The sequence below is a fragment of the Bactrocera tryoni genome, chromosome 2, assembly GCF_016617805.1.
Source record: "Bactrocera tryoni isolate S06 chromosome 2, CSIRO_BtryS06_freeze2, whole genome shotgun sequence".
Classification (NCBI taxonomy): Eukaryota; Metazoa; Arthropoda; class Insecta; order Diptera; family Tephritidae; genus Bactrocera; species Bactrocera tryoni.
In genome coordinates, this window is record NC_052500.1 from 28,934,757 (window position 1) to 28,959,930 (window position 25,174).

At 39.2% G+C, this 25,174-nt stretch overlaps 2 protein-coding genes across 2 annotated transcripts; one reads left to right on the forward strand and one right to left on the reverse strand.

Moving 5' to 3' along the window:
• The first annotated feature begins 4,803 nt into the window (after positions 1–4,803).
• Positions 4,804–12,645, forward strand: LOC120767738 (coiled-coil domain-containing protein 170). The gene is made up of 8 exons (XM_040093948.1): positions 4,804–4,905; positions 9,267–9,392; positions 9,465–10,280; positions 10,333–10,713; positions 11,277–11,492; positions 11,561–11,695; positions 11,754–11,924; positions 11,995–12,645. Exons 1-8 carry the CDS (start codon positions 4,804–4,806, stop codon positions 12,583–12,585), a joined length of 2,538 nt encoding a protein of 845 aa, XP_039949882.1. The 3' UTR covers positions 12,586–12,645.
• A 6,331-nt stretch (positions 12,646–18,976) lies between these two features.
• LOC120767739 lies at positions 18,977–19,716 on the reverse strand. The gene is made up of 2 exons (XM_040093949.1): positions 19,672–19,716; positions 18,977–19,597 (listed from the first exon to the last, which is right to left on the reverse strand). Exons 1-2 carry the CDS (start codon positions 19,714–19,716, stop codon positions 18,977–18,979), a joined length of 666 nt encoding a protein of 221 aa, XP_039949883.1.
• Positions 19,717–25,174: the final 5,458 nt, after the last annotated feature.

The following is a 25,174-nucleotide window of genomic DNA, read 5'->3' on the forward strand; positions in this document are numbered from 1 at the left end:
ATAATATCTCTAAAATTAAGTGTCTGTTTACACGATATATGTACGAAAATTCGAACTTCGCCTTAAAAAGTAAAACGATGTTTGAAAATTGCAGAGAACTGTGTTCTCTTTTACGCTTTTTGCTTTGTAATATACGTAGGTTGCTATATATATTTCTGGCCTAATAATGTAAATAGGCAAATTTATCAACGAAAATGTTTTTTTTTATATTTTTTTTTGTCGATTGCTGTTTTGTTTCGGGCACATACGCATAGATCCATGATTCGTCACCTGTGACAATCTTATAAACGTTTTTTGAAGCACCGCAATCGTATTTTTTCAGCATTTCTTTACACCAATCCACACGAGCCTTTTTTTGAGCGATTGTCAAATTGTGCGGGATCCAACGAGAACAAACCTTTTGTACGGCCAGGTGTTCATGCAATATCGAATGTATGCTGGTGGGAGAAATGTATAGGCATGCCTCTATCTGAAGGTATGTTACATGACGGTCTTGCATTATCAGTTCACGTACGGCATCGATGTTTTCTGACACAACGGCTGTTTTTGGGCGACCTTCACGGAATTCGTCTTTGAGCGAGCGTCGGCTTCGATTGAATTCGTTGTACCAGTTTTTCACAGTGCTATAGGATGGTGCTTCATAGCCATACAAAGATTTTAATTCATCGATGCACTCTTGTCGTGATAATCCACGTCGAAAGTTGTGAAAAATGATCGCACGAAAATATTCACGAGTTAATTCCATTTTTTGGCCGAAATGAATTTTTTAATTCCCTGTAAATAAAACAATTCACGATTAAATGACAAAACGTTCTGAGTAATGTTCTGCTAAAAAATGTCAAACTTTCCAATGGAAATGTCAGATTGCACCTGGCAACACTTAGTGTTGCCCTTGGCCAGATTATATATAGCAGCCCTCGTAATACTTTTTTTCTGATATCTGAAAAGCGTTATCAAGCTAACCTCGTATGCAAAATCTTATTCCCATTTGCGTGTAAAGACTCAATTTGGTTTCAATTTATTAAGTAGCCCTGAAATATTGCTCTCCCGGGGGAATACATATGCTATACCAAATAACAATTTGCACATACCAATACATATGTACATATCCACATACTCAGGAAACAAGTTAATACGAGGAAGATTTAGTAGCCGTAGAAATTCTTAGAGTTTTAGTCTCGTTGGCAACACCCCATTTGTTATTTACCGTTGTAAAATAAATGCAACAGTGGAAAAACAACCTGAAGCATAATTTATATATATGCATTTTTATATATAGTACAATAATAAAAACATATCTGAGTAAGTTCTGTTGTTAGGCGCTTTTTAATTTCCTAGAAACGGCAAAAGAGCGCTTTAAACAACAAACTTTTAGATAAAACAGTCTTTGGAACAGAAAGAGTACAAATGCAGATTATAGCAAATAGTTGTTGATGTGATATAGTACAAAAACAAATAAAATAGTAGAAGTGATTTTGACAAACTAGTAATGAATTGAAATGTCACGCAACCCGTCTATATGGGACAAATCTGGCAACTCTGCCGAGGATTGGCGAATTTTTGAGATTTTATGTGCCGATGTGAAAGTGACAAGTGACAGCAAGGTGAGCTCGAAATGAAGCTAAAGCTTTGAAGTAGAAATGAATAAATTACAAAATGAAGCACAATAACGGTAAATGAAAGCTAATGCTTATTATTTTTAAGTTGTAGTTCTATTTGAGCTGTGAAAATAGTAAACTGTGAAAAAAATTCATAGTAGTCTGAAACACCTAATATTAAACAAAATGGAAGATAAAATAACAAAAACATTACTGACAAAACTATGAGTCCTATATAAAAACAGTTATTTGTCACTATATGTAGAGCTAGGCACTACTTAACGTTGTTTCCATACAAGCAAACAACGGATTGAATGATTTTCGTTGTAGGAGAGATTAGATCAATCACACTTATAGAGTTTGTGTCGTCATATATAAAGTCTCACATACGAAACTACGAATAGCTGATAGTTCTCACATTTTCTTTGATGAAAAAGTCATCCAGTTTGCTAAGAAATTTTGCGCACTTCTCTCTTCTCCATCAAGTAATGGAAATCATTTGTCGGAAGCGCCGATATCGGACAACTATGACAGAAAGCTGCCATACAAATTGACTAGTCCAACTCAAGCCTTTGTATGGAAAACTTTTTATTTGATAAAGTATCGTCATGAAACATGGAACAGACTATTATCTCAGACAGCTCTACAATTTCCGAAGAAATAGTTTAGATCTGACATATTTATATAACTATGACAACTAATCCCTCCTACTACCTCCTACTTCCTACCTTGTAGGGAAAGTTTTTTTTATTTGATAAAAAAATAGATAGATAAGCAATTGAGGTTTTTCACTGCGACTTATGGTGTATTGTGCCCTTTCCTTATCGCATAGGCTCATAAAGTGCTGAAATACTCTGAATAATTCCAGGAGCTTGCTGGGCGCGACTGTGGTGAGGCTAGGGCCCTGCTTCTACAAATTGCTGGGCAAAATACAATCAGGCGTTCTAGAGCTTACTGTTCTACGTCGCAAAGCCGGCAGTTTGCGCAAGAGACTATACCCATATTGGACAGGTATTTCTTGAACCGACAGTGCCCCGTATAGAGCGCGACAACGAGACGAAATATTTCTCGGGGCAGGTCGAACATATCTCTAAACCTTGCTAGATTGAAACCTCTTAGTAGTAATTTGGGTAACGCATTCCTATTGCCTGCTCCCAGTGCCGTTGCCTCTCCCCACACTCTCCTCCTTGCTGAGTAACTCCAGGACTGATAGGCGCTTCAGCCTTCCTATACAGTCCTCCCCTAAAAGCCATTTGACTTCATAAGCTGAGACCGCTTTTAAGGCAGCTTGACTATCGCTGAATATAGCGATACGCTGGTTGCGATAGTTGCGATGAAGATTGATTCCTGCACACTGTCTTATAGCAAAGGCTTCTGCTTGAAAGATGCTCGGAAAACATCCTATTGGTATGGATGGTTTGGTATGTGTTCCCGCCTTGCCTTCCGGTGTTACGGTCCACTGGATAGTGCTGCCCCTCAGTAGTAAGTCGAGCATGTTACTACTCCATTCCGCTTTACTGCCGAGAGTCACTCTAAACTTCTTTGTGAAGTTTACTCTCTTCCTAATGCCGTCTCTTGGAAGAAGGGCCTCTGGTGTGTGTTGAGATATACTTGTTGAGATGACATAATCTTCTCTTTGCCAATACCCCCTGCTGCCATGAGTAGCGTGGTGTGTTTCGCCGCCTGTTTGATCACTAGATGCAGCACTGACCATGCATGGCTTCAAGTACTGCGGTTGGGCAAGTGCGCGTTGCCCCTGAAACGCGACGCAGGCGAGCCTTTGCAGCTTCGTTAGTTGAAAGCCTACCAAAGACTGCGTTGCCTTCGATGCCCAAACAACTGTTTCATAAGTGACAATATGTAGGTGGTATTGAGGCACCTGATGCATATCATGAGTGTCTTGCTAGCAGTGAACAGTGTCAATTCCACGTGCCTATTCCACGGTAAGGTTGAGCCTAATGTTAGACCTAGGGATTGGACCTCTTTAGACACCTCCAACTCCCTGCCTCAAGCCCCGAAGAGATCTTCGTTTTGTAAAATGGTCGATGGTTGTTTTTGACGCATTACATCATCCCTTCGCTAGACTCAAGTACCGTAGTGTAAAGCTGCCATTCAAACTAACCATGCAAATTCAAGAAAAATATATTTTAATACTTTTTTATGCAATATAAAATACACTCTCAATTTATTTTTACAATTATAACGTAACAATTTTTCAAAATGTGAGCATTTGACAAGCTTCAACGATTAGTCACTTATCGACTTCTTGTTGGCAAACGAACGAACTTCACTTAATTTATGCGCTCATCAGGAAAGTTTTCAATGCGTGTGGTAAAACTGTTAAGGTTAAGCATAACTTCAACAAAAAGCTCATAAGTACATATCCACAAACAGACACATGCTGATCACAGTGGAGCAAATCGAACTAAATTTGAGTTGCATATTGAATGCCTGAATATGCGAATAATTGCAGCGAAAATTACGTCAACGTGAACACTGTGCCCCACGGCGCTGCCGTCGTGCTCACTCAATGTTCGACGAGCTTCCGCTTCCGCAGCGTTACTAAGCTTGCACATAAATAGTTGGACGAGCGCACCAACACACGCACACAAAGGCGCTGCCGACGACAAATTTTAGCACATTTTATGCTTTCCTTTTTCATTGTTGTTGTACACATCGCCCCGGCCATATCTCATTTTTCCAGGCGGTTTGTGTGCCGTCATGTGAATGACCTAAATAACAACAACAAATCAAAGTAATAAAATTATCAACTAACAACAAATTATCATAGCGTTGCCATTGCGCCCATTTTTTTCACCTTGTCAATACTCCACCCCCACACCCTGTCAACGGCTAGGCAACGTCTCCCCTTCGTTCACCTTCATTTGGGGCCGTGACTGTTGAACGCCTTGTGTTATGTTGTAGTAAATTCCATAAGTGCGATTTCTATTGCCACCAACAACCACACCATCCTTACCGTCGGTATGTAATTGTTATGTTGCTGTCTGCACCCCATTCACCGTTTGTTTTGACTTTTCCTGCAGACAGTAGGCTTGATGTATCTTCAGTCTAATTTTCGACGTACTTACTAATCGAAAACGCTAATTTTATTTAGTCGAGCGCGATTTGTTCGAACGCGCGGACGTTTTTTGAGCTTTGTCGTTTTCCGTTTCCTAACTCGTGAAGGCGGTGTTTGTGGAGAAACATGTCGAACGACAAAAAGCACCAACATTTGCACCATCACCATCATCTGAGCGCTGTGCACCACGAACATCATGAGCGGATGTCGCCGCATCATCACCATTTGGTAATGGCGAAATCTTTAAGTTCTCACCTGAATAAAATAGAAATAGTGGAGTTAAAGTGAAAAAGTACCGTTATCCTTAAATTCATAACAGTGGAAACGAAATACAATTGAAGTGCAATATAATGACTTTAGCTAAACATAAAATTTGTAGAGATTCATTAAAACTTTTAACAATATAAAATATTATTTGAGTGATGGTTTGAGTCCTTGGACAAACGCGAGAGTTTGTTATCTGGCTCAGATTTAATGAGTATTGTGCGAACGCGTTTTTAGTTTACTCATTAAAATTTTAATAGAAAATTCTAAAAACTGTAAATATTTCATTTCGGAAAGAAAATATTTTCTTAGAGGAGAGTTTCTGAAACAGAAGTTAAAGGGGCTTCGTATACTTTTCAACCAAAATGTAGTTATTTGAGGTTTTTTTAACAAAACTATTTCTTTCGATGAGTCAAGCTTGCGGTGTTCACCTGTCATAAAAGCCAAAATAAAAACGTTAATTTCGGCTGCACTGAAGCTAATATATGTATATATAATAATGTTTCAGTTTGTATGAAAGCTATACGCTATAGTAATCCGATCAGAACAATTTTTTTTTTGAGATTATATTATTACCTTAAGGGGGTACTCTCATGTGAACGCATACATTTTACCACTTTTAGGAAATTTTTTTTTATGCGACAACAAAATTCAATCATTTTAATTTTTTAATATATTTTTATTTGTATTTTGAAATGTGCAAAATTTTTTTTTCGTTTTTTACATTTTTAATATATTTATATTTTTTTTTATCAAGGTAGTCTTCAACAAAAAAAAAAGTAGTTCACTGGTCATGGTGATAGCGGCTGTTGATGTTGTCTGAAATAAAAAAAAAATCGAATGGATTATATAAATATAATCAATTTCATTTAAAAAAAAAATGTCGAACTTCAAAAAAAAGTCACGAAAGTCTTGTTTTATTCGTTAAAAATCGTTTAAAAAAATATGAAAATAGTTTCGAAAACAAACAATTCTGGTAGGGACGATAACTATAAATGAGTAGCAGCTGCAGACTTGTCATGGCGCCTGGTAGACAGTCGCTTACGACACGTCGACGACTATGAGCTGTAACTTATCAAAAACTATGAATTTCGGTCTGAATTTTTCACAGCATGTTTTCAATAGGTTTTACTGTCAAAATAAAAAAAAATCGTTTTTTCGTAGTGATTACATGAGAATACCCCCTCAATTAGTAATCCATGTCAAATTTCGAGAAGATACCATGTCAAATGCGAAAGTTGTCCATACAAGCAGTTGATTGCCATCGTTCGGTTTATATGGCAGCTATAGCTGGGGGCCTATTCTGTAACTCGATTCGAAAATGTATTCTATTCGAAATTCGGTTCTACTTTATCATTATGCGAAAGTTGTACCACCCTGTGCCAGAAAAAATACGTACAATTTTCGTTTTTGCTTTCTACAACTCAAAAGCTAACGAATATTTTATTCGAAAATTGGCTTGAAAATCCGAAAATCGAGTTACAGAATATAAAAAATCCGAATTCGAGTAAATTGATTTTCGAATCGAGTTACAGAATAGGCTCCCTGATCTGAAGAATTTCTTCCGATATTACATTATTTCTATGAACAATAACTCATACCAAGTTTCTTGAAGATATATGGTCAAATGAGGAAGTTTCCCATGCAAGCATTTGATTCCGATCGTTCAGTTTGTATGACAGCTATATGCTATAGTCAACCGATCTGAACCATTTTTTTCGGAGATTACATTGTTGCCTTAGGAAATAGTATATACCAAATTTCGTGAAGATACCACGTCAAATGCAAAAGTTTTCCAAACAAGCAGTTGTTTCCGATCGTTCAGTTCCGACAAATGAGCAGCTTCTTGAAGAGAAAATGACGTTTGCAAAATTTCAAAACGATATCTTAAAAACTGAGGCACTAGTTCGTATATATGGATACAGACGGACAGACAGACAGACGGACATGGCTAAATCAACTCAGCTCAACATACTGATCCTTTATATATACTTATATACTTTATAGGGTCTCCGACGCTTCCTTCTGGGTGTTACAAACTTCGTGACAAACTTAATATACCCTGTTCAGGGTATGAAAAGCAAAACTGTTCAAGCCCCTATATAGTTAACTTTTAACCGGAAATATCGGTGAATGTGTGAGAAATATAATTGAAGTTCAGAGATAATCCCTTACTTATTGTAGAATTTCTGAGTTTTATAAATGGATTGAATATATTCAATACTTTCCCTAGACCTCACATACATAATATTAAAATTTTCGAACTTCCAAGTGACTTAATACCGCATATATAGGCCAATATTTGAGTTGTCTCAATGAAAATTATAAATCGCGTTTTACTTATAACAGTGAATTTTGGTGCCTAAATGTTTAAAAAAAACGTGCAAAAACGTGATATATGTAGCACCAATATCAGGCTTTTCGAATACCTTTTCGAATTGACTTTACTCCATACATATGATTGGGAATTGTATACATATGAGGAACCTTGATGAAGCCCTGAAAGCATTTTATTTTGGCCTTTTAATTGCATCTAGTACTGGAAAAAATAGATAGAATGGGGTCAATACTATCTGTTATAGTACACCTAACATAAGATCTTCAAACTTTCGTCAAAATGAACTGAAATATATGCGAAATTCTGCAAATTATCAAAATTTCCATATAGTACTACACTAGTAAACAAAAATCCACTTGTTTTTTGTGACAGGAACAGAACAAAGTGTTCTCGAATGTTATGTAAAAATCGCCACAAATGCAGACAATAGCTACAGATTTCATCACCTACAGTTTATAGCAATAGATATATTATTTTTATATTATTTTATTAACCAAAGAGTACTTTAAAATGTTACTGTCGATATTTTTCGGCGAAATTTTGTTTTTAAGTATCCCTTAACAATGTCCAGCAGTAATCGGCAAGCAAACTGGCACTTCACTTGCCTTGGTACCGTTTCTCCATAACAGAAATGTCTTGGTGGAACTGTTCGCCATGTTCGTCACTAAAATTATGGGGAAAAATACAGATGGGAGTCCAGAAAGTGAATTTTAAGGGACATGTTGCAACCCATTTTTTATAGGCAGTAAGTAGTTCAGTCACAAGATCTTTGTAATAGTCAGCTTTCACATTTCCAAGAAAATTTTTAACAATGCTTTTAAAGGCACGTATTTCAGTTTCAATGAGCATTTCCTCAAAAGTTTTATCTTTCTTTAGTCCTCTTATTTGTGGACCCACAAATATGCCCTCTTTAAATTTTGCTTCACTGACTCTTCCATTTCTGTTCATTGCCTTAACAAAATTCTTCATTAAACCCAATTTAATATGCAAAGGTAGTAGTAATACCTTTATGGGATCAACTAGACGTTTTTTTGTCGCAGAGTGAGTGCCTGACGTACTGGCCACTCTTCGGACTGGTCATGTGAATTTGCTGAATAGCCAGAAGTTACACGAAGGTAAATCAGGCGAATGCGGTGGTTGCGGCACGATATTATTTGAAATTGTGGCGAAACGATCACGAATAACCAATGCAGAATGAGATGGTGCATTGTCGTACTTCTTTGTTCAAAAAATTCAGAGCCTCACAAAACTACGTGTATCTCAAATACTAATGAATATTTTGACATGAAATTTAGGATAGATGTCACTAACAATACTACCAACTTACAGAAAAAAATTACCGATTCAAAAAACACGCGAAGTATAAATTAATTAAAATTAATTCACCTTTCAATTTGATTTTAGTAGTAATGTGAAATCTAAAGCCGCAGGTTACAGAAAATCTGTGGGTGATAGAAAAATTCTGTTTTAAGATTTGGCTTCAGGGTATCAAACTGCATTAGAAACACCTACGAATTTTCATGTTACAAATTATGTGTCTATCAGTGTTATTTTTGGACGTGAGATGGCACACTTTTGAGACACTATATTTCTAATCCAATAACTTTATTTGTGTTTGATGTATATACTGTATTAGACAATCATCTGGAATTTAAAACATTGATATATAGAAAGTAGGCGTGGTTGCGTGATTGATTAATTTCTCTGACATAAATATTTTAAGTAGTTTTAAATATAACCGTTATATGTGGATTGAGCGAAGTTTTTGCCCGATTTCACTTGCAATCAGTTTTTAAGCCCAGTTAACAATTCTAACCGAAACTCTTGTATACGTGTGATCATTCATATTTTCCTTAGGCGAAGGCCTTATGAGTTGTACTGCGTCTACGGGTTAGTTTCTGCGCTAATTCATTGAATATATTGGATTTTCCTTAACTTCAAGCAACTTTAACTTTATTAAATTTCTATTCTACCCATTTTCATTTAGCTTGATCCAAACTGCAATAATACCGTGGTCAATATTCCTGAACATCATCATGGAATTGATCTTGTCACGACTCTTCGCAGTGAATTGGCGGCTTGTGCTTATAAGCGTGACCGCCTCTCAAATGATGTAAGTTGAAAACCACCGCAATTATTACTGAATTTTACCTAATTATATTTTTCGTTGCATTTTTTTCGCAAGCTCGGAGAAACTCGCGTTGCGTTGAATGCACGCGAATCAGAATGTGAGAATTTACGTGCTCAAGCCGCACGACAATCGGCGCTTATTAGCAGTTTGCAAAGCCGACTGCAAACCGCTGAGAGTCGCGAACAATCAATACAAACTCGATGTGACAGTACCATCCACACGATACAACGGGAGAAACACTCTTCCGATGAACGTAACAAGGAATTACAATGTAAAATACAACACCTGGAGAATCACTTGGCCGCCGAGGAACAACAGAAGGAGCAGGCGCGTGCACAACTGAACGACGCGCTGCGTCGTCTAGCCACCTGTCTGGGAGTGGACCTATGTGAGAATGTACATCTGACACCAGAGTGTGTACTGAACCGCGCCGAAGAGGTGATGATCGAGCTGCAACGGACCAAGGCCAAGGCGAGTTCCACTTGCGATACGCTCAGCAGTTGCGAGAACGAGTTAATGAACTTGAAATCGCTAGCAAATATAGAGAAGCAACGCTTGAGCGCGCAGCTGGAAGGTGTGACCAATCATAACCACGAATTGGAGGGACGTTGTCGACAGTATGAGCGTGACTTGCAATTGCAACGCGATCGCTTAACTGAGTCTGAGATAGGTGGTGAGAAACTGAAAGAGGAATTGCGAGGCTTCGAGTCACGCTGTCATCGCTTACAAAACAATCTGGATCGCACCCAAGGTGAGCGTTTGCAATTCTTGCGTTGCCTGGCGAATCAACTGAATGTACCAGAGCCATGTGAAACACTGATCAAGGAGAAAGTGCGCGATATGCTGAGTGAAAATCAGACAATACATGTGGTAAGTCACAGTCGAAGAAAAATGGCAAATGTTTAACAAATTTAACTTGCAGCAACTGCATTCGCTGCGGGATCAACTGAATTCGGAACAGTCTAAGCTGAAAGAAACTCAGGAGAGTACACAGTGTCGTTTACGCACAGAGCAGGCGCAAAAATGTGAATTGGAGGAACGTCTGGAGAAGTGTCAAGCTGAGATACACACGCTGCGCAACGATCACTTGGGTCTCTCAGAGTTTTTGCAACGACTTGCACGTGCCATAAGCTGGGCTGAGTGTACGTCGCCGCCAGCGCTCGATACCGACACCAACATCTTAGCCGAGTCGCTGTTGGAACGTGCCGAACGCATTGCCGCACATTACGATCACCATGGACATGAACATGATGGCGGCCATCGACATCACTATCACTCACGGCATGAGCATTCACCGGATAAGGTTAGTTTCCAAGATATAATTTATTTCAAAATATGAAAATGCCGCGCTCCAGCCCTGAGAAGAATACATTAATTCCAGAAATATACTTAATTCCTCGGGCTAGCATGTCGATTACTGCTGTAGTGACGATTCCATTGATAGTTTATCCTATTCCAAATTACTAAACTATGAGTAAGAGGATGACGGAATGAAAAGAAACAGAGCAAATCTTTCGGTAGACGGGTATTACTCTTAGCGAAGTTTGTAGTATGCAGAAAGAAATGCCGGAGACCCTATAAAATATATATACATATAAATGATCAGCATGACGAGCTGAGTCGATTAACCCATATTCTTCCTTCTGTCCATCCGCCCGTCTGTCGCTATATACGCAAAGTAGTCCCTTAGTTTTTGAGATATCAATCTGAAATCTTGTACACGTCTTTTTCTTTCCAAGAAGCTGCTCATTTGTCGGAACCTCCGATGCCAGCTAATGATTTTTTCTAGTATCTCTCCTAGACAGAGTGGATTGAGGGCTTACATATATTTATTTTACAAACATATTTGTTGGACTTTAACTCCAGGGCTGCTGCGATCACCATACGCATGCGCATGGCAAATTGAGGCGAGAACGTTCGTGCCACGACATACCGTTGAAGGAGAGCAGCAGCGTTTACACTTTACAGCGGCGTGTGCGCATATTGCGAGAGCAAGTGCAGCGACGTGACTTGCATTTGGAGCTTTTGCGACGTAAACTAGCCATCATTGAAGAGGGCGCCAGGGGAAAGTGCATGCTGCAGGTTATAATAAGTAAAATATAGCTAGGATAGGACAATAATTTAAACAATTTTTATTAAATTCGCCGCAGGGTGAGCGCGATGAAGCTGTATGCCGCTCCAAGAAGGCTAGCAAACAGATTGACAAACTCACTGCACAACTGGTGGACGCACGCAGTCAAATAGCCGAGGTCAAAGCGCAGCTCGCGGAGGCCGTCGAATACAAGGTAAAAATGTATAAATATTGCATATAGTATCTGCATTGATTCCCCACTTTGTCCACAGATCACTGCCCTGGAGCGTGCACGCAAAATCGACGAGCTCACTGGTCAAATTTGCGATCTTGAAGAGGAGAAGACACGTTTGCTAGCGCAATTTAATGCTGTTAAGGACCGACTGAAGGCCACCAGCGAATCATCGCAAAATAGACGTTGCCGCGATGAGGCACTCATCACTGTGAGTAGCGCATTCAAATTCACAAATTTATATTATATAAACTCAACATTTTTGCAACTTTTCGCTGCAGTCGCTTCGCGAAGACATCACACGTCTACAAAATCAACTCTCCGATGCCAATCATCGTCTCTCCCACCTACAATCGTTCCGTACCTCAGTGGCGCGTACGCTCCACCTGCGCGACTTGCCGGAATCGGATCTGCTGCATCGCTTGCAAGCACTCTGCTCGGCCCACCAGGAATTTACGCTACTCTCCAAACGTTATGAGACCACATCACCGGTTGGCGATCACCCCTGTCCACGTTTCGATGATCCTATACCACCGACACCACACTGTCGTCCGCCCAACGATGTCGAACTGACCAGCGTTACGATGTACGAGGAACACGCGAGATCGTCGCACAAACATGCACATCACCACACCACAGCTGAGCATCACCAACACAAGCATCGCAGCAAAAGCCGCGGCGGTGCTGGACGTTGTGCTGATCGCTCTAACGATCGCATCACTGGCTGCGCGGATAGCCGTGGCGCAGGTGGCGCCCACGCTACAAACAGCAAACGTTTACATGATAAATGCTTTGATTCGGATGTCCATCGTCATCATTGTAGCTCTGGCGACTTTCTGAGTGGCGGTTATGATGATCTCGACTTCAAATGATTGCCTACTTAACTGAGGAGGTTCATGCTTATTATCTTATTTTTATACTCTACTATCTCAGGCGCGTTTCAATAAAGTAAGCATTGAAAGAACATTATGGCGACTTTTTCGTCCTTCGATTTTATTCATGAAAATTCATGAAGACTAGTTTACTTTAAAGCTGTACGAAATATCTTCATACTCTCAGTCCGTAAAGTACCATCGTGGTGGTGGTATTTTACATACACATTTTGAGTCCATAAATTATATAATTTTAAACGAGAGTCGCTTTTAAGGTCTCCAGTTGAAAACCCGTACTTTTTTTTTATTTAGTTATATAATGTCATTTAGACACCAGAAAAGCTTTCCGTCTATCAAACTCAGAGCAGCATTTTGAGGCCCATCATTCATTATTGGATAATATGCGACCGAATGGACCACATTCAGCGCGCTGTGTATAAAATAAAGCAGGCGAAGCTGAGAGTGTACACAAAGACCGTGGAGAGTCGAGTCGGTGCCAATCGCAGCAACTCGATCTGACGTAGGGAACGACGCATTTTACGTCGAAATATATACAACAATAACACAACTTGTGCAAGAAATGAAGACGCTCGGCCTTGCCACTATGGGATTTGACTGAAGATCTGACGTTTTCGAGCCAAATTTTATTCAGTGATTAGCCCATTTCTGGCTCAATGGGTATGTAAACAAACTAAATTGCCACATTTGGGACGAAGAGCAGCCTGCAGAGATTTAAGAGCTGCCATTGCATCCAGGAAACCAACGGTTTAGTGAGGTTTGTGGAATCATCGGTCCATATTTCTTCCAAAAATGAATGAAATTGAAGCTCGTTATCTCGGCAACAATCAAAGGATTTATTGAGAGAACACTTTGGTGAGCAGATAATTTCTCGTTTTGGCCCGGTGAATTGGCCAATGGGATTAAAACCGTTAGACTGCCATAGAAGGCACTTCGCCAAGTGATAGCACTTGATTGAAATCTAAACTGTTCACAAATGCAACGGCAAAGAACTTGCTTTGCCTTGCGCCATCTGACGGCAAAAAGTCGCAACACAATTAACAACTCAATTTTGAATGAACAACGGCAGGTGTCGCTTTGCTACACTGACAACCAAAATAGTGTTCCAACTTTGTAGAAAATATACACAGTGAATTCGCCTTTACGGACAGTCCTTATAACCAGTGACCTCCCATAACAGGACAAATTTCATGAACACAACGTTTTCATTAATATTTTCATATTTTCATACAAAACCAATACCTATAACTGGATATGAGAACGTTTCAATGACCGGACACGGATACTATTTTATAATGTTCCGTTTAAATTATCTCTGTTAAAAGGAAAAGATTTCATAAAATATGTAAAGAAAATTGTAAACACTTTTTAGTAACCGTTTTTAAATCTGCTTTTTTTTAGGAACAATATTCGAAATGATCACAGCAAATAAATTGTCCTGACGAAAAAAGTTGAAATCCGGTTGTCCGTCCGTACCTGCAAGCTGCAACTTGAGTACAAATTGAGATATCTTAATGAAACTTGGTATGCGGGTTCCTTAGTACAAATTTCGAGTCCGTAGATGAGCGTAATCGGACCACTGTCACGCGCACAAATCGCCATTAATCGAAAACACATAAAGTGCTATAACTAAGCGCTAAATTAAGATATAAAGCTAAAATTTGGTACAGGGAATCGTAGTTGCAATGGGCACCTGTAGGCAAAAAGTTTTTAAAATCAAAATCAACTTTACTCGAATAATGTCTTTAGTGTGTACTAACTTACGACCAAAAATTTTTCAAATCCAACAAAAACTGTTCAAGCCCCTAGGTAACGAAGATGTGGACCTCGGTACCCATAGTTGACTTTTGTTCGAAAGTATCAATCAATGTCTGGGATATATATTTGAAATTCAGGGATAATACTTCTCTGACAATGTTATGTCTGTGCGTCAAAAATGGCTTCAATCGGACCAACTCTTCTCTTAGCACCCATATACCTAATATAAAGTAAATCGAACTTTCGTGAGACTTTCTACCGCATATATCGACCAATATGTGGAGCATATCAACGAAATTGAGAGAGCGTGCTTTACTAACAACAGTCTATCTTTGTATCTAAAATAGATAAATTATCAAATTATCAGTCGAGTCAAGTCGAGAAATTAGAAGAGGTATTCAATTGGTTGAAATAAATCAGATAAGAGAGTGTTGGAACTTTCGACTCAGCCTTTCCGATCCAGGTCCTTCTCCATCTAATTTCTCCAACGGCGTGGAGGTCTTCTTCCTTCTTTGCTTCCATCGGCATATATTGAATCAGAAACCTTCAAAGCTGGAGTGTTCTCTTCCATCCAGACATGACCTAGCCAGCGTAGCCGCTGTCTCTTGATTCGCTGAACTATTTCAATGTCGGTCGTTCCATCGACTGCGGTACTCACTGTTGCCAACGCGCAAAGAATCGCGAAACCTTTCTCTCGAACACTTCTAAGGCCGACTTATCATATGATGTCATTGTCCATGTATCCGCACCATGTAGCAGGACGGGAATTGTTCTTCAGTCGGGTAATGGAACATCTACTCTATCGTCATCGATTCGGGAATCGGGTTCGCCATGACCAGCTATTACACTTTCACTACCGTCCAGCTGGCTGGAGAAGTGTTCCCTCCATAAGTTCAGTATGCTCTGAACATCAGCCACTAGATCACCACTATGGGTCCTACAAGAGTATGCTCCTGTCTTGAAACCTTCCATTAGTCGCCGCATCATTTCGTAGAAATTCGGAACATTACTCCTGTTGGCTAACCGCTTAAGCTCTTCATAAGTTTATAAATCGAACACACTTTCCCAGAAAAAGGCTTCATAAAATTCATCGTAGCTATAAATGATGCAAAAATTCGAGACTTCGAATCTCTTACAACAGCATAATTATTTCGTTTGTTGTTTTTAGTGTCCAACAGAATTTAAATTTTTGGCCGAAGGAGATCGGTCGGATTCTAGTTACTTCAACTTACCAAAAAGAAAAGTTATGTATAATATCGAACTATACTTTTTAGGAGTTATCCTAATGAATATATACCCTGGAAAAACAATGTATTCTGCTTCATCATATCTATTTTCTTATGTAGCAAGTAGGCATGTACATATATATGTATGTAAAAATAGCGCTAGCGTCCTGTGTTCTTACTGGTTTGATCTCTAGCCCTTTCAGGTGCTATGTTAATGCGTATAAATTTCCATACAATTATACTTTTCTATTCATTTGCAAACTCAGCCGTCTGTATCTCCGGCCATGTAAGGTCTAGTCAAAATTGTCCATGGCTCGCTATTGCATTTTAGAAGTTGTTTATTCTAGAGCCCTTCCCCGCTCCGCTGGACGTTTCCGACAACACCAAAACTGCATAATCTGCAAACCACAGACACAACTGCAGCAGCACTAACAACTGCATGCAACCTGCTGCCGGCTTTTAGCGTTTAGGTGCATTGAACTTAGGCGACTCCACACAGCTCCAGTCGTTGGCCAGCCGTAACTGCGGCAAACTCGGTGATCGTGCCTCATTTTTGTATACATGTGTGTATGTATGTATGTGTGTAGGGTTATAAGCAAATTGTTACAGCATACGAGTTCACGTGCGCAAATTTAGAATACTCTGGAGGGTGGTCTGGAGAGGCGACGCGAGGCAGCGGAACAGCTGCGGCAGACTAGTCCGATTCAGTGTGGCAAAAAGTCATAAAATGCTGCAGACAAGAACTGGCAGACTGCGGCATTGAACGCTGGAAGATGTGGTAATATTCCAGTTCGCAGCTAAAATACTTTTCGTTAGTGATGGAGGGAGCTCATCAAAACTTGCATGTGAACATACTAGACTGTAAAATTTTTTAAAAACAAAAAATAATGTTTTCGCCCTGTAATTGACAGATTTGTATATTTAAATTCAAATAGTCATAAAATAAACTTTTGAAAATGTTAGGAACTCTCCCGTGCATGGTAACGCCACCATAGCATATAGCTGGCATACAAACTGAATGACGAGATACCTTTCCGCAATTTGGTATAGATTATTATCCAAAACAACAATAAAATCCAGAAGAAATTGTTCTGATCAGATAACTATAGCATGTAGCTACCATACAAACTGACCTTTCAAAATCAAGTTCTTGTTTGGAAATCTTCTTTGGTTAACGAGATATCTTCAGGAAATTCGGTATAGATAGAGAGAAAATAAGAATACAGTACAATTTCCGTGAGCATTTTTCAGATCGAACTATTATAGCATATATGTATGTAGCTGACAAAGTAAAGGTATTTTTAAAACCTTTTCTTTTATAAGAAATGCGCCAGTTAAGGTTATAGCTTCGGAGCTTCTTAAGCCCAAAGTTAACTTATTTCATAATGTTTATTTTTTAGCTGACAGCATTTGCAACATTTAATAAATGAAGTAGCTATTGTTGGTGCATTTGCTTCTGACTTTGTTATTGTTTATAGCATTCTTCGCTCTCTTCAGCATAAGCTTCCGCTAGCAGTAAAATTGCCACCCCAGTTGGAATGTGAGAATGAAACCGCAAACATCTGCGGTGCAGGCATAAATCAATACCTATATATGTATATGTATATGTATATGTATACATATGTATATCCTATGCACCATAGATATGTATGTATGTATGTAAATACCATTCAATAAATTATATGCCCTTCATGTTCATAACTAACAAGTCATAATCTTACATTCGCATATAACATAATGGGTTGTCAAGAAAGTCTTGCGGTATTTTTATTGAATTTTTTTTATTGAAATTGAAATGAATTTTTGATGACTCATGCCCAGCTCTTGACCGATGCTACGGCTGCTACTATGCCGGTCTCTTTCGACCAATTCAGCGATTTTATCGCAATTTTCGACGACAGGCCTTCCGGAGCCTGGCGCATCTTCGACCACCTCTACACCAGAACGAAAACGTGGAAACCATTGTTGTGCGGTGGAAATGGAAACTGTATCGGGTCTATAAACTGCACAAACTTTATTGGCGACTTGAGATGCATTTTTGCCTTTATCGTAGTAGTACTGTAAAATATTACCCGTATTTTCTCTTTATTTTGCTCCATGTTTGCTACGCTATAACTCACGAACGACTTAAAAGAAACGACAATCAATCAAACACGTGTTAGCGCGTGAAATGAGCTTTCCAAAAAGGTATAGCATGACCCGATGCGACGAATAAAACTAGAACTACGCGCTTTCAGCGCCAACTAGCGAAAATACCGCAAGGCTTTTTTGACAACCTATTATATAAGACGTCACTGAGGACCATCGTTACCATGTACTTGTTTTGGTAATAGCCGTCTTCTCATACAAAATTTGTATGGCAACTGAGACCCGTATTTATTTCAGTGGTACAGTGCGGTCCAATTACATCGTACAATAAACATAGATTTATCCAAACCCTCCATTAAAGTAAATGTTAGGTGAGGTAAGTCTGCTAGGACAATGAGTTATGCATAGACCAGTTTGGGTCTTTTGTGATATTAGATGGAGGAGTAGATATCTTTTAGAATGCTTGCGCTTCACGCGAAGTTGAACAGTCTTCTCTATCTGTTAACCTCATTCTTCAGGCATGTGCAGCCACCAGATTGACATGTTCCGTACACTACTTTTAGAAATCTCGTTCACTATCTTATTGCCTTCGAAGTCTTTGTACCCTGCGAACTAGTAGAAGTGAAGTCGTCTAATTCTGGCGACACTTTAAACCGCTACCCTGATTTTCAAAACTCTTCTGGCCGATGTGTGAAACAATGCATTGCATAAAAGTATGTGAACAGATTACCTTGATTATCCTCGGTCAGATTGTGCGGTAGCTCTAAACTAAAAAGATCAAGTCTGAACAGTTTTTCGAAGATTATAGCACTTCCTCGGAGAATAATCTGTGCCGAATTTCGTGAAGATATTTTGTTAAATAAATAAGTTCACTACACAAGGACTTGATGTTGACCAGGCTGATCGGATCGGATGATAGCCATGTGCTATAGTGGTCCGATGAGCAGCTTCTTGGAAAGGACTTAAATAAAATTTCAGAGCGAATGCTCAAAAACTGAGGGGCTAATTACAGACATGACTATAGTATACATATATTAACTTTCTTTAATTAAGAAGAAGATATTAACTTTGTAGGATCTCCTATCTTCCCTTCTGAGTATTAGAAACTTCATGATAAACTTAATATATTCAGTTCAGGGTATACATAAATATGGTTGAATTCAGATGTACCAAAAAGTAATAAATATGTGAATATATTCACGGGACTTTACGGTACCGAAACTCGAAAAAAAATTTCAAATTTCAAACCAATACAATAAAACAAAAACAGCCTTGTGTATTTATAATAATTCCATTCGCATTCAATATAATTCCTTAGCCTCCTGCTCATTCTCTTCTATCTTAAATAGATACATGGCAATAAACTCATCATACAATTTATCCTTCTCACGCAATTGCTCTTCCTTGGAAATCTCATCAAGCAACTCCAGCAGCTCCTGCTGCTCCTCAACGGTGGTTTCAGACAGCGTATCCCACAACTGCTGAGACGCGGCCGCGAACTCGTCCATGAAACTCAAATACAAGTTGTCAAACTCCGTGACATTCGTCTTGGACTTGTAGAATTCGTCTGAGATTAGTTGAAAGTTGAATTCCGGTTGTAGGGGTTCCAATTGGCGGCGCAGCAATTCAATTTGCAAATTGTTCACTTTGAATTGGCGCAGCAATTTACGCTTCAATGTGAAGTTCGTGTACGAAGTGCCATCTAACGTTTCCTGTACCTGCGCAATATACTGCTGCATCGTTTGATTGGTGGCTTCCAACAGTGTTGGCGGCATCTCTTTGCTTAGGTTGTGGTAGACATTTTGGGTGACGATCAGCGCACGATCAGTTGTGTTGAGTACGAGACGTTCGACGCGCTGGATGAACGCTTGTAACTCTGGATTGGCTGGCTGAGCGGTTTGAGAGCCGGCAGAGAGGTGGAGCTGTACAAATGAAGGTAGTAGAGGGATTACTTCACAAACAAAGAGCAAACGTTTTACTCAAGCCTCGTACTCACCTGCGTGCAGATTATTGAAAGAATTATTGGCCAGCGAACCGTCATTTTGCTCGCCACAAACGTCTGGATACAGCGCAATACAAAGACTGAAACCAAAACTGGTCTGACGTGCTAACTTAAAGCGTATGCTTGTGGGTTCTTTCGTATTGTAGTTGTAACGAAAGCAGAAGAAAGCGAGTTAAGGATTAACGTTCATATATACCGTACAGACACATGAATTTGATAACGACTAATTTACGAATAAGAGTGACTTTCAGTTTACATGCAGATGTTTATCGTTCTTTAACGTTTCGACAGAGTTAAAAAAAGTTGAAAACTTCTTCGACGCTTGATCAATGATCTTTAAATGTTCTTGAATGTTCACATTTAAATAAAATAAAGGGTGCCTACTCTGTCCAAACAAGTTGGCAAGAGTTATTCTGCATTGGATTTCGAGGCTGGCTTTGTTGTTGGTGTTAATGACTGTTTCAAGGTAGACGAAATTTTCTACGACTTCGAAGTTATGACTGTCAACAGTGACGTGGAAGCCAAGTCGACGACAAAGCGACGACTGTTCGTTTGATGACAGGAGATATTCCGTATTTCCCTCGTTCACTAGCAGACTCATTTGCTGTGCTTCCGAAAGCAGAACTAACGGCGCGGTTGTTGAGGCCAATGATATCAATATCATCGGCGTACGCCAACAGCTGTACAATCTCATAGAAGATGGTACCTTCTCTATTTGGTTCTGCAGCTCGAATTATTTCCTCCAGGAGTAGATTGGAGATATCACACGATGGGGAGTTGCCTTATCTGAAACCTCGTTTAGTATCGAACGACTCGGACAGGTCCTTCCCGATCCTGACGTTGCTCAACGTCAGTTTATACAGCCGTATTCGCTTTGCGGGGATACCAAGTTCAGACTCAGCGGCATAAAGGTAGCCCTTTTCATGATGTCAAAAGCAGCTTTGAAATCGACGAAGAGGTGATGCGTGTCGATTTTTTTACAGGTCTTTTCCAACATTCGGTGAATATCTGGTCAGTTGGTCCAATCAGTTTGCTGACGGTGGGCTATAATATTTCACACAAAACGCTCGATAGAACCTTATACGCGATGTTGAGGAGGTTTATCCCACGGTAGTTGGCGCAGATTGTGAGGTCTCCCTTTTTGTGGATTGGGCAGATTACATTTAAATTCCAATCGTTGGGAATGCTTTCGTCCGACCATATGGTACGAAGAAGCCGATTCGCTGTCGTATTTGAATAGCTCGGCCGGCAATCCTCCGCTGCTTTGTTGTAATTGCTATTCCAACTTCTTCATGATCGGTCAATGGAAAGTCCGCTCTATCGTCATCGATTGGGGAATCGGGTTCACCATAACCTAGTGTTATGTTTCGCTGAAATTCAGTAAGCCGGAGAAGTCTTCCCTCCATAATTGTAGTATATTCTCATGTAGCACATTCGTGTTGAAACTAAATCTGATCCCTTTAAACATCCTTCGGTTCAAATGCGAAAAAGTCGTTAATCACATAGAGTGATTTGTCATCACTCACAATGCGATCATTGTTCTCTCTGATTAGTTACCATGTTTCATTTGCGCTTGCCAGGGTGTAGTGACCTAACCGCATCACAATCTTACATTTGTGCCAATTACAGTTCATACAAATATACGAGTACATATGTTTATAGCTAACTAGAGCAAAGGTATAGTCAACTGTTAAACTGTTTGGAATGAACTTCCAATATTGACATACGTGTATATCGGGTACATAACAACATCCTTCATAACAATATCCGTGTGTGCCTATGTTTGAGTGTACTTTAGCGTATGCTCTGCTGTGTGGTGTGACGTATGCAAATCCAGGTCATGGTTAGTTAACCGCTAAGGATAAATTTAGCGCACCCATTTGGGTTGCATCGTCGAGAAGTCAAGGCGAGAACTAAAAGCTTTCCCACAAATATTCAACCATTTTAACAATGGAACTCATTTCTGCGGCAATTCTTTCTACACAGACATGTGACAGCGTGCATTCTAAGGGCTGCATAATATTTTTATATGCAAATATATTTACACATGTTAGTTTTTTAGGTACTGCCACATGTAGCTTCAAAAATAAAGAAGAAAAATTTAGTTTATTTTCAATCCACAAAAATAGTGTATTACCATACCTCCATAGCATATTCTTGGTTGATGTTTTTTTTTACAATATGTTATTGGTTTTTAGTGTTATCTACTGCGAGTAATGTACGCATACATATGTATGTACCTATGTATATCGGAAGACATCCCCATTGGAATTTCTTATGCAGTTAAATTTCTTATTACGAAAGTAGGGGCTCATCATTATTAATTTCAACTTCTTCAGCTATTTTAAATGTTCCACACTAGTGAGACGTCCTTGAAGCCTCTGGAAAGGAGAACAATTAATGAGATAACGAGAAACTGACCACAGTGGAATCGAGTATTCGCTCCGATAGAGAGTGAACTGTAAACAGGTTTGCTTAGCCTCAAAGAAAAACACTTGGAAACTTGTCGCAATCCTGTCGAATCATCAGATTAGAAACGAGTCAGGTTTCCGTTGTGCTCTAGAGATCGAACATTGCACTAAACTTTGTGTGAGTTCGGGCAGCGCTGGTTAAATATCAACACTCTTGCGATTCTAAGATTCCTTTGATTCGGATGGAGAATCAAGTTGGAGTAGATCCAAGCGGATATTGCTCAATCAGCACACATGCGGTGCAAAGAAAAATCTTTACGTACGCCATTTTGCGAAAAGATCACAATGTTATCTTAAAGACTCCTTTGCTTTTCTAGAACTAAGTTATGTTAAAACTATCTAGAATGTTGTATCTTCCATCTGGCAGGAATTAAAAATCGGCAACTCAATCAATTTATGATATATTCAAAAGTTTTACCGGTATTACTGTTTTAATATAGAATTTCCATTTCCTAAATAGTTTATAAAATTTTATTGAATTGATGTGACATATGTACAATAATCTAATATTTTCTTTTTCTATGTTGAACCCTATTTGGAATGATTTGTATAATCGCAAATATAATGGACTCAAAACGGTTCCCCCCGGAGCGATCGTTTGAGGTTGCAGAACATCAAAAGTCACATGGCGCAAAACTTACCGAGAATCAATGCAGTATGCAACGGGGCATTATCGTGGTGTAGAAACCAAAAGTTGTCGGTTCAGAATTCCGGCCATTTTACCAATAACTTCGCGCAAACGTCGCATAACACTCAAATAGTATTCTTTGTTTACAGTTTGACCGGTCGGAGAGAGTTCAGAGTGCTCCACACTTCGTTAATCGAAGAAAGGTGTCAACATAACCTCGATTTTTGACATGTTCTGACGTAGTTTTTTGGGCATCGGCATACCTTTGCTACGATCTTCGGCCGATTGATCGTCTGTTTCTCAGTCGTAAGCATAGATTCAAGCCTCATCGTCAGTAAAATTATGTTTCCTGAAATCCTGATAGTCGGAAAGCATTGTTTGGCAGACGGTAACGCAACGCTGATTTTTGAAAAGATTGAGTGATTTTGGTACCACTCATTGTAAATTAAAAGTCTCACTATTTTTTGCCCACTGTATTAAAATAATCAGATGTGGAAATCCAATAAGATTTTGATCACAAACCCGCCTAGTTTCCAATGAAATTTTAACCCATATAATATATGTTTTGCAGCCAAAGTAATAACTCACCAACGAAGATATAAAAACATCACCTGGGATTGATTTTATTCTAAACTGGATTCCATTAAGACCCTATGCGGCTCTTATACTTACTCTTGCATTACTAATTTTGTTACAAAGTTTACAATAGATACAGTCAGACAAATTCGCAAAAAAATTATGCTCAACAGCCGCAAACGGTTTCACAGTGATACGTGGTGAACGGCTTTGAACTTTTGAAGAAGTTTTTAATGAATTAAGAACGCCAAAATCCTAGCACAATTTTCACAGAAACCAAAATCTCATTCCAGGGTTTCAACATGGACTGGATGGCTCCAGCTGTTACAATGGTTTGGTGGGAGTCTTTTGTAAAGACGTTACACAGTGAAAAAGGGGGTTTAAAACTGTGTCTAAAGGACGTTGTAGAAGACATAGTAAACCAGTTAAATAATACTTACTTCGTGGAGAGCATTGAATCTGCTCCAGCACACAAGATAGCTTAAAAGTAGCTTAAAAATAATATATTTGGTTTCATAGCTACGGTTGGTTGACCGTCGGGAAATCTAGATTTGATTCCATGAACTAAAGTTTGGGGTAAGAGTTTGAGACGGCTTCGTTAGGTCAATTTCCAAAGGTGTGTCTGTCGATATCTCAATGTCTGAGATAATTCAATGTCAGTTCGGCAAGAGCTGGGCAATAGAGGTCAAGTGACAAGATGATTCCACCTAGTTTTCCACCATACAGCTGTGGCAGAGAGGGTCTGAAAAAATACGTATGAACTTTTTGGGAGTCTCCAGTTAGTATACCTACAATTGCGGCGAGATTCACTTAGCTAAGAGCCAGGGTTTCATAGGTGCTCTTACGGTTCACTCTAGGATTAAGCTCTAGTCGCACAAGCTCTGATTGCTGACCAGCGCTTTCAGAGCTCACTTAAGGATCATAGGCCAAGCGCTAGAACGCAAGAGTACAATAGAAAACCGACTCGCTTCCAATCTGATGAACTTGGAGTAAGAAGTCAGATCTTTGTGTTTCTTATTGTTAGATATGCAGATACATTAGAAGTGGATATGTAATGAACATATGTACATACAATAGTTCGAAAACACAAGAAGAGGTGCATTTCCGTTACTGTGCCTTCATCATATTTGGAAGATTCTGTATGCTTTCCGATATGAAACCAACGCATTTTCTACTGGCAATTTATGCACGAAATGCATTTTAGTCAAAGCATTCTCTGAATATTAAATATTTGGCATAGCAGAATGAGCGAAAGCTACATAAATAAACAGAAATATGCTTGCCATGAATAAAAGCGACAACACGACACCACTCACACATGCACACACGCCTGTGATATATGCAAATAAATGCTTTGTCAGACTTAAGCAAAGTTGCATTTGCATTTGACACAAATACTATTTCATTTAATATCGCCTTACAGCTTTTATGCGACGAGTACTTGGGGCGAATGCTCAGCACAAAGTTAGTTGAAGGCTCTCTTTTGATTGCGGATTAATATGAATACAATGCTCATGCATATTTATGTGTGAGTGTGTGAGTCAGCGCACAAACACACACATCTGCATATTGAAGAAAGAGACTGAACGCTCCTTAAGATAATTGTTGTTGTGTGTGAAGATATTTACCTCAAGTATCTTGCACAATACTATACTCGTATGTCGATCTTGGTCTGTCAGTGCGGACGTACATGTCATAAAGCCTACGGCCTTTGGCAACTTTATACACCCATAAATACAAGAGTTGTATGTTTAATCACAACGTGTCATAAAATCACTTCAATACATATATTCAAAAGACAAATTCATTAAGTCCGACATTA

What these genes read in the sequence shown, in the direction of transcription:
- LOC120767738 (XM_040093948.1), top strand. Translation starts at nt 4,804, where the DNA reads ATGTCGAACGACAAAAAGCACCAACATTTGCACCATCACCATCATCTG. An exon ending in GGGGAAAGTGCATGCTGCAG is followed by an intron (nt 11,493 to 11,560) that starts GTTATAATAAGT and finishes AATTCGCCGCAG; the next exon opens with GGTGAGCGCGATGAAGCTGT. An exon ending in GCGATGAGGCACTCATCACT is followed by an intron (nt 11,925 to 11,994) that starts GTGAGTAGCGCA and finishes TTTTCGCTGCAG; the next exon opens with TCGCTTCGCGAAGACATCAC.
- LOC120767739 (XM_040093949.1), bottom strand. Translation starts at nt 19,716, where the DNA reads ATGACGGTTCGCTGGCCAATAATTCTTTCAATAATCTGCACGCAG. An exon ending in TTTCAATAATCTGCACGCAG is followed by an intron (nt 19,598 to 19,671) that starts GTGAGTACGAGG and finishes TCATTTGTACAG; the next exon opens with CTCCACCTCTCTGCCGGCTC.